At 48.1% G+C, this 16,736-nt stretch overlaps 2 protein-coding genes across 2 annotated transcripts in view; one reads left to right on the top strand and one right to left on the bottom strand.

Annotated features, from left to right (window-relative positions):
- Window positions 1–13,280, top strand: part of LOC138357486 (uncharacterized) — a gene marked incomplete at its 5' end in the record, with an annotated part of 120,603 nt that extends 107,323 nt beyond the window's left edge. The window contains one exon of the mRNA XM_069314344.1: window positions 12,762–13,280. Within this exon, the coding sequence (XP_069170445.1) occupies window positions 12,762–13,280 (519 nt within the window). The remainder of the gene's footprint in view (window positions 1–12,761) is intronic.
- The window catches only part of LOC123746147 (protein draper), a 691,165-nt gene that overhangs the window by 331,940 nt on the left and 342,489 nt on the right, over window positions 1–16,736 (bottom strand). The gene's annotated exons all lie outside the window — the stretch shown is intronic.

Raw genomic sequence — 16,736 nt, forward strand, 5'->3', positions numbered from 1 at the left:
AGGTGAGAGATTGGGAAGAGAGGGAGGGAGAGGTGAGAGATTGGGAAGAGAGGGAGAGGGACTGAAAGAAATCAATGTGACGTGCCTGACCAAGCAACGTGCAATGTGGTAATGCACTCGAGACAATGCGATGAAACTGTTCGTTTCGCCTAAAACAACTCCATCCTACGATTACATACCTGGTTGGTTGATGGGGTTCTGGGAGTTCTTGTACTCCCCATGAGACTTGTGAGAGTTTGGTCCACCAGGCTGTTGCTTGGAGCGGCCCGCAGGCCCAAATACCCACCACAGCCCGGTTGGTCCGGCACTCCTTGGAGGAAACAATCTAGTTTTCTCTTGAAAATGTCCACTGTTGTTCCGGCAATATTTCTTATACTCGCTGGGAGGGTGTTGAACAACCGCGGACCTCTGATGTTTATACAGTGTTCTCTGATTGTGCCTATGGCACCTCTGCTCTTCACTGGTTCTATTCTACATTTTCTTCCATATCGTTCACTCCAGTACGTTGTTATTTTACTGTGTAGATTTGGGACCTGTCCCTCTAGTATTTTCCATGTGTATATTATTTGATATCTCTCTCGTCTCCTTTCTAGTGAGTACATTTGGAGGGCTTTGAGACGATCCCAATAATTTAGGTGCTGGATCGCATCTATGTATGCCGTATATGTTCTCTGTATTCCCTCTATTTCAGCAATCTCTCCTGCTCTGAAGGGGGAAGTGAGTACTGAGCAGTACTCAAGACAGACAGTACAAGTGATTTGTATATTACAACCATTGTGGTGGGATCCATAACGACATGTTAAACCCCCCAACAACAAGGCTTGCTGTAAGATGGCCTGAAACAGGCCATCATCATTATCTGAAATGCAGCAAATGTCCTCTGAAATACAGGTACACTATGCTAAATACAGGTACACTATGCTAAATAGAGGTACACTATGCCAAATACAGATACACTATGCCAAATACAGATACACTATGCTAAATACAGATGCACTATGCTAAATACAGGTACACTATGCTAAATACAGGAATACTATGCCAAATACAGGTACACTATGCTAAATACAGGAATACTATGCCAAATACAGATACACTATGCTAAATACAGATGCACTATGCCAAATACAGGACATATTCTTTCAAGTTCAGTTCAGAGCAGACAAAGTTCCACAGACACGAAACAGATGTTAAGGAACAAGGCAGGAACACACCCCAGCAGACAAATATAAATTGCCCAACCACTTGCTCCGTCTGGGATTAAACCCCGCAGACAAGCACTAGCGTTAAATAACGCAGACATCTGTAACGATGGTTCAGCAGAGACCTGTAATTGGGTCGTTGTACATGTGACGTCACTGCAGCTCTATATATATATATATATATATATATATATATATATATATATATATATATATATATATATATATATATATATATATATATATATATATATATATATAGTGTCACAGCCAATTAGGTCTCAGCGTATTCAGTGTTTTAAATAACGGAATTATGGATTAATAAGAGCTTTGGCGGCATTAATTAAAAACTGACAGTTCAAAAATAAGTTATAAGTATTGTAATTAAACCAGTGAGAGTTGGAATACATTTGTTGTGTGGTGGGGGGAGTAGAGTAGAGCAGGAGGATTTAGAGCAGAGGAGGAGGATTTAGATCAGAGGAAGAGGATTTAGAGTAGAGGAGGAGGATTTAGAGCAGAGGAAGAGGATTTAGAGCAGAGGAAGAGGATTTAGAGCAGAGGAAGAGGATTTAGAGCAAAGGGGGAGGATTTAGAGCTCAGGAAGAGGATTTAGAGCAGAGGAGGATTTAGAGCAGAGGAGGAGGATTTAGAGTAGAGGAGAAGGATTTAGGGCAGAGGAGGGTGGATTTAGAACAGAGGAGGAGGATTTAGAGCAGAGAAGGATTTAGATTAGAGGAGGATTTAGAGTAGAGGAGGAGGATTTAGAGTAGAGGAGGAGGATTTCATTTAAAGGTGTAATCTGTGTTGAGCTGTGTACACCTTTCTGATGTACAGGAGTTGGCTACCGTCACACGTCCACTCACACAACGTCACAAACGTGATGTACTAAATTGCCCGGACCTAACCTAACCGAGCACCCATAAATAGAAAACGGGACAGCCTGTACACAGTGTATATAACAGTGTACATGGTGTATAACAGGTCACTGGAAACAAGAGACTTACCAGAAAGTTGGAAGACAGCTAACGTAGTCCCAATATACAAGAAGGGTGACAGGCAAGAAGCACGGACTTCAGGCCTGTTTCCCTAACTTGTATACCATGCAAGGTTATGGAGAAGATCGCGAGGAAAAGGCTTGTAGAGCATCTGGAGGGAAATAACTTTGTAACGCACCACCAGCATGGGTTCAGGGATGGTAAATCGTGCCTCACAGGTTTAATAGAATTCTATGACCAGGCAACAAAAATTAGGCAGGAAAGAGAAGGGTGGGCCGACTGCATTTTCCTGGATTGCCATAAAGCCTTTGATACAGTACCCCATAAAAGGCTGTTAAAAAAGTTGGAGCAGCAGGCAGGAGTAAAAGGGAAGGTGCTCCAGTGGATAAGGGAGTACTTAAGCAACAGGAAACAGCGAGTAACGGTGAGGGGGAAGACATCAGAGTGGCGAGATGTCACCAGCGGAGTCCCACAGGGCTCAGTACTTGGACCCATCCTGTTTCTAATATATGTGAACGATCTTCCGGAGGGTATAGACTCATTCCTCTCAATGTTTGCTGATGATGCAAAAATTATGAGAAGAATCAAGACGGATGAAGATAGACAGAGACTACAGGATGACCTGGACAAACTAGAGGAATGGTCTAGAAAATGGCTGCTAAAGTTCAACTCAGGAAAGTGTAAGGTAATAAAATTAGGCGAAGGGAGCAGGAGGCTGAACACAAGCTATCATCTGGGAGGGGAAATCCTGCAAGAGTCAAATAGAGAGAAGGATCTGGGGTTGATATCACACCGAACCTGTCCCCAGAGGCCCACATCAAAAGAATATCATCAGCGACATATGCTAGACTGGCCAACATAAGAACTGCCTTTAGAAACTTGTGTAAGGAATCGTTCAGGACTCTGTATACCACTTATGTAAGACCAATCCTGGAGTATGCAGCTCAAGACTGGAGTCCATACCTAGTTAAACACAAGACAAAGTTAGAGAAGATTCAGCGGTATGCCACCAGGCTCGTCCCGGAACTGAGAGGAATGAGCTACAAGGAAAGGCTAAAGGAGCTGAACCTCACATCCCTGGAAAACAGAAGAGTAAGGGGAGACATGATAACCACCTACAAAATTCTCAGGGAATTGACAGGGTGGACAAAGACAAACTCTTCAGCACGGGTGGGACACGAACAAGGGGACACAGGTGGAAACTGAGTACCCAGATGAGTCACAGAGACGTTAGAAAGAATTTTTTCAGTGTCAGAGTAGTTAACAAATGGAATGCATTAAGCAGCGATGTGGTGGAGGCTGACTCCATACACAGTTTCAAATGTAGATATGATAGAGCCCAATAGGCTCAGGAATCTGTGCACCAGTTGATTGACTGTTGAGAGGCGGGACCGAAAAGCCAAAGTTCAATCCCCGCAAGCACAATTAGGTGAGTACATTAGACGTACATAGAGTAGCCAGGGACGTAAACCAGAGTTTACCAAGGTGGTTAACAACGAAAATGCATAGGCAACAAGAGCACATGTTAAGGGAGGTTAACTTGGTGTTAAGTGACGTTAACTTAGCGTGAAACATTTGCAGGGATTATGACTCTCCACGCTGAGTACTCGCGCTAAGTCACCTTTCCACCCAGAGCTTGGTGAATTGAAATTGAAATTGAAATAAGTTTATTGAGATATAAATACACACAGAGGGATGAGGTAGCTCAAACTATTCTCACCCCGTTCAGTACATATTTATATGTATATATATATACACACATCAGCTTGGTGAAGTCAGATAGGTTAGGTAGAGCTATGTACCTATAGTACATAGCCCATGTACTATAGGTACACATGTACCTATGTACCTTATGTACCTATGGATTTACGTACATTAGGTACACAGCTACCTACATAGGTATAGGTACATAGGTACATAAGGCTATGTACCTTATGTACTTTAAGTACTCAGCCCATGAGTAAAATACCTCACAATGCGAATTCCTTAGTGCCCTGAATCTGTCAAACTAGATTATTTTCCGGGAGGATGGGAGTTTTGGCAGGTTGTTAGGGCAAGTAAATCGCACATTACCTCTTCAGAGGCGAGAAGCTTTGCCGGTCGAGGCAGAAACAAATGGGTAGAGTTTCGTTAATCTGATGCATCTGTTCACCTAGGAGTAAATAGGGACCTGGGAGTTAGACAGCTGCTACGGGCTGCTTCCTGTGTGTGTGTGTGTGTGTGTGTGTGTGTGTGTGTGTGTGTGTGTGTGTGTGTGTGTGTGTGTGTGTGTGTGTGTGTGTGTGTGTGTGTTTGTGTGTGTGTGTGTGTGTGTGTGTGTTTGTGTTGGGGGGGGGGAGGGGGGGGGATTGATGAAGATTAAGCCACCCAAGAGGTCAACCCGTTCTCGCACTTTCTTACAGTCAATATTGACTTATTTAATACGTGCATATGTGACATAATAAACATACTAGTTTACCTAGAAAAGCTTCATAGAAAACACCGACCTTACCTAACCTTCTTAGTATGTTAAGATAAGCATCTTATTGCTTCGTAATTACAATTATTACTTAACCTATACCTATAATAGGTTAAGTAATAATTGTAATTACGAAGCAATAAGATGCTTATCTTAACATACTAAGAAGGTTTCTTCTTCCCTTTTCTTCGCCTTTCCATAATAGATCTCCCCTTTGCCTCTTCCGTCCCTCTCTCCTCTTCCGTCCCTCCCTCCTCTTCCTGTCTATCTGTCCAAAGCGTCCCCGTCGACTTGAACCTCATTATCTCCCGTCATTCACACACGACCAATAATAGTGAACCACGCTGGGTTATTCATCCTGTCATTCATATTCATCCGCACTCGTCCAAGTCTCTCAAGTTAACAGCTCGTCAAACACGGAGATTAACCTTTACTGCCTCTTGAAGTAACGTTTTCTTGGGGGTACCGAGTGGGAGAATCTTTCAAGAAATGTATCTATACCTATTTATAAAGGTCTTGGCGATTCAGTGTGATGTTATGCTAAACATATTTCTACTGTCTCTTAGGTTGTTGTTGTTGTTTAAGATTCAGCTACTGGGAACTAGACGTTCCAAGTAGCACGGGCTATGGTGAGCCCGTGATGGACTTACCTGGCACAGGAGCGGGGCTGAAATTTTGTCTCTCAGGTGAGCACCGTCTCTTAAGTAGTGATCCAGACTGGTTGATACCTGGTTGATGGGGTTCTGGGAGTTCTTCTACTCCCCAAGCCCGGCCCGAGGCCAGGCTTGACTTGTGAGAGTTTGGTCCACCAGGCTGTTGCTTGGAGCGGCCCGCAGGCCCACATACCCACCACAGCCCGGTTGGTCCGGCACTCCTTGGAGGAATAAATCTAGTTTCCTCTTGAAGATGTCCACGGTTGTTCCGGCAATATTTCTTATACTCGCTGGGAGGGTGTTGAACAACCGCGGACCTCTGATGTTTATACAGTGTTCTCTGATTGTGCCTATGGCACCTCTGCTCTTCACTGGTTCTATTCTGCTGTAACTTCGCTACTCTCATGTTGTCTTCACAGTGAATTTCCCTGCACGATATACTTGTGTCCAGGACGAATCTTGGCCATGACAGATTCTCGACGCCTCCTTAACATCGGGTAATGTATGAAGTAAACTGCCTTGTATCAGCATGAAGTTTTACACTTAATTGTCGTTCCTCCGCGCCTCAGTTACGTTGTCGGGATGGTCTGGCCTGATACAGCCCGGCCTCCAAAGACACAAAGTCCATTCCATGCACCCGCCAAACCCCAGCTGTTTATGAATGAAAAACGGTTTACACACAACTCAACTGATGACGTTCGAACACTTCCGGAACAAGTGCTTCACTGACGAATTTTGTTCGAACCACAACGCTATAAATGCTTCACCCACGTACTACAAATACAAATAATCGCCAACAGAACCTAAACACCTAACCTAACCTATCCTATGCCTATATATGCACAATATGCTAATATATTATAATATTAATTTATACTTGAGAAAATTCCCGTTTTGAATGAATAGCATGTTAAAATTTATGAATGCGTCTGTGGGGTCGACCGCTGGATGGAATGGACTTGAGTCGAGGACGGGTTGGTAAATGCTTCACCCACGTACTACAAATACAAATAATCGCCAACAAAACCTAAACTAACCAGTGCCTAAATATGTACAATATGGTAATATAAAATAATATTAATTTATATTTGAGAAAATTCCCATTTTGATCGAAAAACATGTTAAAATTTATGAATGCGTCTTCGGGGGTCGACCGCTGGATGGAATGGACTCGCTCTGAGGACGTCGTGTCTGATGATTGCTTCTAATTTGTAGAACAGTTTTCGGGATGAAATATATGATATGTCCTCCTCTTTCCCCATTCCCTTAATCCCTATGCAATCACACCCCTCCCCCCTCCCCCCCCCCCTTCCCCCGAGACAGAAGAGGACAGTCAGGACTGTAAACAGCCCCGGGGAGCTCCTCACTCCTCATGCTGGTCTAGCCCCCTGGGGGAATATGCGGTAGACTCAGGTAAACACATAACTCTCAGCATTATCACGGAGCTGGAGCAGAGTGCTCTGTCTTGTGGCTGTAGGGCTTCGTGCTGGCTAAGTACCATCGTTTATGGCTGACCCGCACGTCATCTGTGTCTTTACCTAGTTGTGCTTGCGGGGGGGTTGAGCTCTGGCTCTTTGGTCCCGCCTCTCAACTGTCAATCAACTGGTGTACAGGTTCCTGAGCCTACTGGGCTCTATCATATCTATACTTGAAGCTGTGTATGGAGTCAGCCTCCACCACATCATTGCCTAAGTGTGTGTGTGTGTGTGTGTGTGTGTGTGTGTGTGTGTACTCACCTAATTGAGTACACACACACACACACACACACACACACACACACACACACACACACACACACACACACAGCCTCGGGGCCTCGTAGCCTGGTGAATAGCGCGCAGGACTCGTAATTCTGTGGCGCGGGTTCGATTCCCGCACGAGGCAGAAACAAATGGGCAAAGTTTCTTTCACCGTAAGTGCCCCTGTTACCTAGCAGTAAATAGGTACCTGGGAGTTAGTCAGCTGTCACGGGCTGCTTCCTGGTGTGTGTGTGTGTGTGGTGTGGGAAAAAAAAATAGTTAGTAAACAGTTGAGATATTGACAGTTGAGAGGCGGGCCGAAAGAGCAAAGCTCAACCCCCGCAAAAAGACAACTAGTAAACACACACAGCCTTAGACAGTGATGTGGTGGAGGCTGACTCCATACACAGCTTCAAGTGTAGGTATGATAGAGCCCAGTAGGCTCTACTGTGTGTGTGTGTGTGTGTGTGTGTGTGTGTGTGTGTGTGTGTGTGTGTACTGCTCGACCCTGAAAACACATTTAGGTGAGTACAACTAGGTGAGTACACACATACAGTCCCCAGAATGCAGCTCAAAACAGCTGACAAACCCCCAACCACCTACTGACTGCTAGGTCAACAGAGGCACCAGGCGAAAGAAACTCTGCCTAATTGTTCCTATCTCGGCTGGGAATCGAACCCGGGTCCCTGGATTTACTTGACGCATCTCATTAACGCAGAAAAACGTACATTTCAATATTATATATATATATATATATATATATATATATATATATATATATATATATATATATATATATATATATATATATATATATATATGTACCATTTATCGCTGCGCACATATTTAATGCATTTACTCATATCACAGCACCAAGCGGGCTTCGAACCCACGCCACCACGAGCGCTGGATACCGTTCACTTCAGCCATAATTTCACAGCCAAGTGTAAACTCCAATAAACCTTCATTAAATGGTACAATAAACGCCCATTATAATAGTTTAACTATTAATACTGGCCAGAGGCATGTGCATGGACTCAACTAACCGTTGATGTAATCAGTCTCCATTAACCAATTACTCGTTTTATGCTCCTGATCATTAATCAGAATGGTTGTCAACAAATCAGTGTATCAGAGGGGACCCATTAGCGATTATTTTGCCCTGCTTAATGGGGCTGATCATCATTAATCATCCATTAGGTTAATGCCTCAAAGGCCCCCTCACAAAATTGGAGAGCTTATGGACTGCCAATTTGAGACTGCCTATGAAAATGGTTTGAGCACAATTTAGCATCACACTGCTTAGCTGGAGTCGACAATGAAGACATAATGATAAGATAGATAAGATAATGTTTATGCAGGTAAAGGTACATACCTTCAAAATGAATTACAAACACACTGATGGATTCCTAGATAGAGCTCGAACATATTATGGCCAAAGTCACTATTACGCACATATTTCGGGCAATGGCCGCTGTACTCACCAAGTTGTGCTTGCGGGGGTTGAGCTCTGGCTCTTTGGTCCTGTCAATCAACTGGTGTACGGATTCCTGAGCCTACTGGGCTCTATCATATCTACATTTGAAACTGTGTATGGAGTCAGCCTCCACCACATCACTGCCTAATGCATTCCATTTGTCAACCACTCTGACACTGAAAAAGTTCTTTCTAACGTCCCTGTGACTCATTTGGGTACTCAGTTTCCATCTGTGCTTCTCCATGCGAATACGCCATGGCGTGTGACTTCCTATTGCCTTCAAGAAGGTGTCAACTGCTTTCAATGCCTCTGCTGTACAAGTAGCCCAAAAGCCACCGAGATAACAAAAAATTCCTATAAACTGTTGAAATGATTTCACACATACACTCCTCCAAGGAGTGCCGGACCAACCGGGCTGTGGTGGGTATGTGGGCCTGCGGGCCGCTCCAAGCAACAGCCTGGTGGACCAAACTCTCACAAGTCAAGCCTGGCCTCGGGCCGGGCTTGGGGAGTAGAAGAACTCCCAGAACCCCATCAACCAGGTATCAACCAGGTATATATTTATGACGAGGAGACCAAGATCATTAAGTCCATGGTTCGATAGGTACCAGGTCTACAAGAATGAAAGTAAGAGAGAACAGAAGGGAATTACAAGGTATATAAAAAATTACAATAGAGTACACTTTAATTATGAGAGTGAGAGAGAAGGAATACGAGAATGACATAGCACCCAAAGCCAAGGATCAGCCCAAACTGCTCCAAAGTCATATTAGGAAGTTCATGAATGGTTAGGGGATCCAAGGCTATGCAAAAAAAAGGGATGCACAGAGAACACACACACACACACACACACACACACACACACACACACACACACACACACACACACACACACACACATACACACACACATAGTTATTGCTGTAAACAACTGATGCTCGAAAGGCGGGATCCAAGAGTCACTGTTCGATCCTGCAGACATAATTAGATGAGTACACACACACACACACACACACACACACACACACACACACACACACACACCCATACACACACACACACACACACACACACACACACACACACACACACACACATGCACGCAAACAAAGAAATATAAATCTGCTCGCAAACGTTCACTTTTTTGTTTGTTTTTCATAGTCAGCCGCCGAGAGTATCACAAACAAATATTCACATATTTCGTGCAGGTGCCGTTTTCTATATATATTTTTTTGTTAGTTTTAAAAGTTTGAATTTCAACATGTTGCAATAAACGGGATTCGACTACTACTGCGCTCTTCTCTGAATAAAAAAAAACACTTTTTTTGCATTTTTTTTTAGGCCTTTCAACAGGTTACAAAACAGCCAAATCTTCACTTTGGCCACTTTTTAGAATCTTTAGTCATGTGCTAAAATAAATCAATGAAAAAAAAGAGGTTTTAAATCCAATTCGATCATATGTTTATCTGTTTATCCCTCTAATGGTTTCCTCATTCCTTTTCCACGTTCCTCCATCCCAGCCTCCTTCCCTTCCTCCCTCGCTCCTCCATCCCACGCTCCTCCCTCTCTCCCATATACCAACAAATGCGTGTTCGAAACAGCAGCTTCCCCCTTCCCACTTGACCGGGTTCCTTTGATGTGACGGATCTGGGGCCTCCACACACACTCACCAACAATGGACCCCAGCAATGCCTAGCTCCCAGCAGGCCCAGCTCCCAGCAGGGCAAGCTTCCAATAGGCCCAGCTCCCAGCAGGTCCAGCTCCCAGCAGGCCCAGCTCCCAGCAGGCCCAGCTTCCCAGCAGGCCCAGCTTCCCAGCAGGCCCAGCTTCCCAGCAGGCCCAGCTCCCAGCAGGCCCAGCTCCCAGCAGGCCCAGCTCCCAGCAGGCCAGGCTTCCCAGCAGGCCCAGCTTCCCAGCAGGCCCAGCTCCCAGCTCACGACCACAATTTGCACGTGAAGGTCATGGCTATGTGAGGGGAGAGTGGAAGAAAAAAAGTTAAAAAAAGGAAAGACTGCAGAAAGGCAATGGCTTTTTTTTCATTTTTTTTTTGCCGTACAAATTTGTGCGCGGGACTCGAGCCTCTGGCTGGCCCACACGTACTCACCTAGTTGTACTCGCCTAGTTGTGCTTGCGGGGGTTGAGCTCTGGCTCTTAGGTCCCGCCTCTCACCTGTCAATCAACGTGTATCAGTTGAGCAAGGGGTGAATGTGTGTGTGTGTGTGTGTGTGTGTGTGTGTGTGTGTGTGTGTGTGTGTGTGTATGTGTGTGTGTGTGTGTGTGTGTGTGTATGTGTATGTGTATATGTGTGTGTGTGTGTGTGTGTGTGTGTGTGTGTGTGTGTGTGTGTGTGTGTGTGTGTGTGTGCGTGCGTCCGTCCGCTCTTAGAAAACCTGAACTAACATCTGTTCTAACATTCAGTTATTTAGAGCCGTCTTACAGCCGTCTTACTGCCGTCTTACTGCCGTCCTTTATCAAGACTGACGGCATTTGCATCATCAACTTCCTGTCCCGTAAGCTTTGAATTGCAAAACAACATGTCCAAATCTTCTAATGTATTATATATTTATACTTCCATTCAAGATTTGCACCAGATAGCCATCCACGGGCATAGTGGAATCAGATACACTAGTTACTGAAGATTTGACTTCAGTAGGATCTATTAATACATCGGAGGATTTATTAATACAGCGGAATGTATTCCATATTACGCAAGTGAATCAACAAATAAGACAATAATACTTCAAATCTACTGTGGACGGCCCACTGGACTTGCCACAACGGACGGCACACACTGTGCCGGACGGTCGCCACACACTGCGCCGGACGGTCGCCACACACTGCGCCGGACGGTCGCCACACACTGCACGGTCGCCACACACTGCGCCGGTCGGTCGTCACACACTGCGCCGGACCGTCGCCACACACTGCGCCGGACGGTCGCCACACACTGCGCTAGACGGTCGCCACACACTGCGCTAGACGGTCGCCACACACTGCGCTAGACGGTCGTCACACACTGCGCTAGACGGTCGTCACACACTGCGATAGACGGTCGCCACACACTGCGCTAGACGGTCGCCACACACTGCGCTAGACGGTCGTCACACACTGCGCTAGACGGTAGCCACACACTGCGCCGGACGGTCTCACACACTGCGCTGGTCGCTACACACACACAAGTAACGTTTCCTTTTCATACTGACGAAATATTAATTTGTAAACATCTTTCCACTTCGTAAAATATCAAACTCTAATGTTTATACGATACTCACCCTGGACTACATAATCAGAGGGAACTAAAAAAACTAACAAAACAGTATTTCACTATGACAGGTGAGGCTGACCAGACCACCAATCAGGAGGCCTAGCCAGAGACCGGGCCGCAGGGACGGTGATCCCCGGAACTAGCAACAGGTAGGAAGACAGCATGACTGTATAGCACTTGGGACATGAGAGAACAAGGATCTGGGATATGAGAACAAGAAGCTGGAATATGAGAACAAAGGAGCTGGGATATGAGAACAAGGAGCTGGGATATGAGAACAAGAAGCTGGGATATAAGGGCAAGGAGCTGGGATATGAGGACAAGGAACTTTGATATGAGAACAAGGAGCTGGGATATGAAAACAAGGAGCTGGGATATGAGGACAAGGAACTAGGATATGAGAACAAGGAGCTGGGATATGAGGACAAGAAGCTGGGATACGAGAACAAGGAGCTGGGATATGAGAACAAGGAGCTGGGATATGAGGACAAGGAACTTTGATATGAGAACAAGGAGCTGGGATATGAAGACAAGGAGCTGGGATATGAGGACAAGGAACTGGGATATGAGAACAAGGAACTGGGATATGAGGACAAGAAGCTGGTATACGAGAACAAGGAGCTGGGATATGAGGACGTGGTGAAGGAATATTGCCTGACCACCTATGCCATAGCATTCCGCTTCACAATACTGAGAAGGGAAGATAGACTAGAACACAAGAGCCATTGTAGAACCCGCCAACAGACGAGGGGGTACTTCACCTGTCCAGATCATCCCCGAGGACAGGACCCCTTGTAACTTAGGCCAGCCGGCAGACAGGACCAACAAGTAAAAGACCCAGGCAGTAGACAGGGAACCATTCATTCAGCAAGCAGACAGGATCCCTTGGAACCCAGTCAAACTAACTAGGACTTCCTTGTAACTCTGGTTGTTCAACAGACAGATTCTCTTGTATCCCGGATCCGCCATTAGGCAGTGGTCCCTGCTGCCTTGACAGACAACAGAGTGGACCTCCAGCAGCTGGGCCAGCAAGCAGACTGGACCTCCCGCAGTCGGGCCAGCAAGCAGACTGGACCTCCAGCAGCTGGGCCAGCAAGCAGACAGGACCTCCAGCAGCCGGGCCAGCAAGCAGACTGGACCTCTAGCAGCCGGGGTCAGCAAGCAGACTGGGCCTCCAGCAGCCGGGCCAGCAAGCAGACTGGACCTCCAGCAGCCGGGCCACCAAGCAGACTAGACCACCTGCAGCCGGGCCAGCAAGCAGACTGGACCTCCAGCAGCCGGGCCAGCAAGCAGACTGCACCTCCAGCAGCCGGGCCCAGCAAGCAGACTAGACCTCCAGCAGCCGGGCCAGCAAGCAGACTGGACCTCCAGCAGCCGGGCCAGCAAGCAGACTGGACCTCCAGCAGCCGGGCCAGCAAGCAGACAGGACCTCCAGCAGCCGGGCCAGCAAGCAGACTGGACCTCCAGCAGCCGGGCCAGCAAGCAGACTAGACCTCCAGCAGCCGGGCCAGCAAGCAGACTAGACCACCTGCAGCCGGGCCAGCAAGCAGACTAGACCACCTGCAGCCGGGCCAGCAAGCAGACTAGACCTCCTGCAGCCGGGCCAGCAAGCAGACTAGACCACCTGCAGCCGGGCCAGCAAGCAGACTAGACCTCCAGCAGCCGGGCCAGCAAGCAGACTAGACCACCTGCAGCCGGGCCAGCAAGCAGACTGGACCTCCAGCAGCCGGGCCAGCAAGCAGACTAGACCTCCAGCAGCCGGGCCAGCAAGCAGACTGGACCTCCAGCAGCCGGGCCAGCAGCAGACCGACGCGCAGGAACATACCCCGCGAATACACACAAGTCCTGCCTTTGTCGGGCTTGGGGGTTAAGCAACTTAAAGGGGACGGAGCGCCGCCTCGCCAAACCAATACATCAGCCACGAGCTCGATGTGGGTGAGAGAGAGAGAGAGAGAGAGAGAGAGAGAGAGAGAGAGAGAGAGAGAGAGAGAGAGAGAGAGAGAGAGAGAGAGAGAGAGAGAGAGAGAGAGAGAGAGAGAGAGAGAGAGAGAGAGAGAGAGAGAGAGAGAGAGAGAGAGAGAGAGAGAGAGAGAGAGAGAGAGAGAGAGAGAGAGAGAGAGAGAGACAGAGACAGAGACAGAGACAGAGACAGAGAGAGAGAGAGAGAGAGAGAGAGAGAGAGAGAGAGAGAGAGAGAGAGAGAGAGAGAGAGAGAGAGCAATAGTACTGTCATTATGTCATCCGCCCGCATGGCTGACCAATGTCACATCCTTCCCACACTATGTAGACTTTACTCACCTAATTGCTTCCCCCTAACAACCCCCCCTGTGTGGTTGATCGTTAGCTCGTGAACCCCGCCTTCCCAGCCGTGGGTTGTCGACTGTAATGACGCCCAACACTTCTGTTTCCTGTCATACATGATTAAGACTTATATTAAGTCCCTTCTGCCATAGCTCCCTCTTAACCCCTTCTTCACTATCTGATTTTTAATATTCTAAATCTAAATTCACTATTTAGATACGAGGATGTGTCAAACATCCTCGTATCTCCATTCACAACCTCATATTCTGCCATTTCTCATGATATACATTTATAATTCACTTTGTCTCTTATACAGAGTATTAATCCGAATATTTTTCACTTTTTCACCCGGTGTACCACTGAGTAACTTCACCAGTGGTACACCGGGTATCATTGGTGAGGGTAGACGGTGCTGTCCCGGTAAGGACCAGGGGGGCGAGCCGTCCGGGTAAGGACCAGGGGTCCGACTCGTCCGGGTTAGGACCAGGGGCCGATCCGTCCGGGTAAGGACCAGGGGGCCGACTCGTCCGGGTAAGGACCAGGGGGGCCGACCCGTCCGGGTAAGGACCAGGGGGGCCGAGCCGTCCGGGTAAGGACCAGGGAGCCGACCCGTCCGGGTAAGGACCAGGGGGCCGAGCTGTCCGGGTAAGGACCAGGGGGGCCGACCCGTCCGGGTAAGGACCAGGGGGGCCGACCCGTCCGGGTAAGGACCAGGGGGGCCGACCTGTCCGCGTAAGGACCAGGGGGGCCGAGCCGTCCGGGTAAGGACCAGGGAGCCGACCCGTCCGGGTAAGGACCAGGGGGGCCGACCCGTCCGGGTAAGGACCAGGGGGCCGACTCGTCCGGGTAAGGACCAGGGGGCCGAGCTGTCCGGGTAAGGACCAGGGAGCCGACCCGTCCGGGTAAGGACCAGGGTGCCGACTCGTCCGGGTAAGGACCAAGGGGCCGAGCTGTCCGGGTAAGGACCAGGGGGGCCGACCTGTCCGCGTAAGGACCAGGGGGGCCGACCCGTCCGCGTAAGGACGGGCTGTCACGGGCTGCTTCCTGGGGGTGAAGGCCAGGTCGAGGACCGGGCCGCGGGGACACTAAGCCCCGAAATCATCTCAAGATAACCTCAAGATAAGAAGATAAGCCTTCCGTTGTTTCTTGCCGTTGGAGGCAAAAGCATTATTTTTGTTGCTAATTTTCTTCTGAAGATTCCATCGTCCGCGTCCTAGACGAAATTCCTTTCCCAAACCTTCATTTATTTTTTGCTCCATGTTTCTGCCCGCACCACAGGGGGAGCTACTCAACATCTTGAGATAATCTTGAGATAATTTCGGGGCTTAGTGTCCCCGCGGCCCGGTCCTCGACCAGGCCTCCACCTGAGTCAGGTACAAGACTGAGCCGGGTACAAGACTGAGCCGGGTACAAGACTGAGCCAGGTACAAGACTGAGTCAGGTACAAGACTGAGCCAGGTACAAGACTGAGGCAGGTACAAGACTGAGTCAGGTACAAGACTGAGTCAGGTACAAGACTGAGCCAGGTACAAGACTGAGGCAGGTACAAGACTGAGTAAGGTACAAGACTGAGGCAGGTACAAGACTGAGGCAGGTACAAGACTGAGTCAGGTACAAGACTGAGCCAGGTACAAGACTGAGGCAGGTACAAGACTGAGTCAGGTACAAGACTGAGTCAGGTACAAGACTGAGGCAGGTACAAGACTGAGCCGGGTACAAGACTGAACCGGGTACAAGACTGAGCTAGGTACAAGACTGAGTCAGGTACAACACTGAGGCAGGTACAAGACTGAGCCGGATACAAGACTGAACCGGGTACAAGACTGAGCCAGGTACAAGACTGAGTCAGGTACAAGACTGAGGCAGGTACAAGACTGAGCCGGGTACAAGACTGAGCCAGGTACAAGACTGAGTCAGGTACAAGACTGAACCGGGTACAAGACTGAGCCAGGTACAAGACTGAGTCAGGTACAAGACTGAGGCAGGTACAAGACTGAGCCGGGTACAAGACTGAACCGGGTACAAGACTGAGTCAGGTACAAGACTGAGGCAGGTACAAGACTGAGCCGGGTACAAGACTGAACCGGGTACAAGACTGAGCCAGGTACAAGACTGAGTCAGGTACAAGACTGAGGCAGGTACAAGACTGAGGCAGGTACAAGACTGAGTCAGGTACAAGACTGAGGCAGGTACAAGACTGAACCGGGTACAAGACTGAGCCAGGTACAAGACTGAGTCAGGTACAAGACTGAGGCAGGTACAAGACTGAGCCGGGTACAAGACTGAACCGGGTACAAGACTGAGTCAGGTACAAGACTGAGGCAGGTACAAGACTGAGCCGGGTACAAGACTGAGCCGGGTACAAGACTGAACCGGGTACAAGACTGAGCCAGGTACAAGACTGAGTCAGGTACACGACTGAGGCAGGTACAAGACTGAGCCGGGTACAAGACTGAGCCAGGTACAAGACTGAGCCAGGTACAAGACTGAGCCAGGTACAAGACTGAGCCAGGTACAAGACTGAGCCAGGTACAAGACTGAGCCAGGTACAAGACTGAGCCAGGTACAAGACTGAGTCAGCTACAAGACTGAGGCAGGTACAAGACTGAGCCAGGTACAAGACTGAGCCAGGTACAAGACTGAGCC

Source organism: Procambarus clarkii, chromosome 78 (genome assembly GCF_040958095.1).
Source record: "Procambarus clarkii isolate CNS0578487 chromosome 78, FALCON_Pclarkii_2.0, whole genome shotgun sequence".
NCBI lineage: Eukaryota > Metazoa > Arthropoda > Malacostraca > Decapoda > Cambaridae > Procambarus > Procambarus clarkii.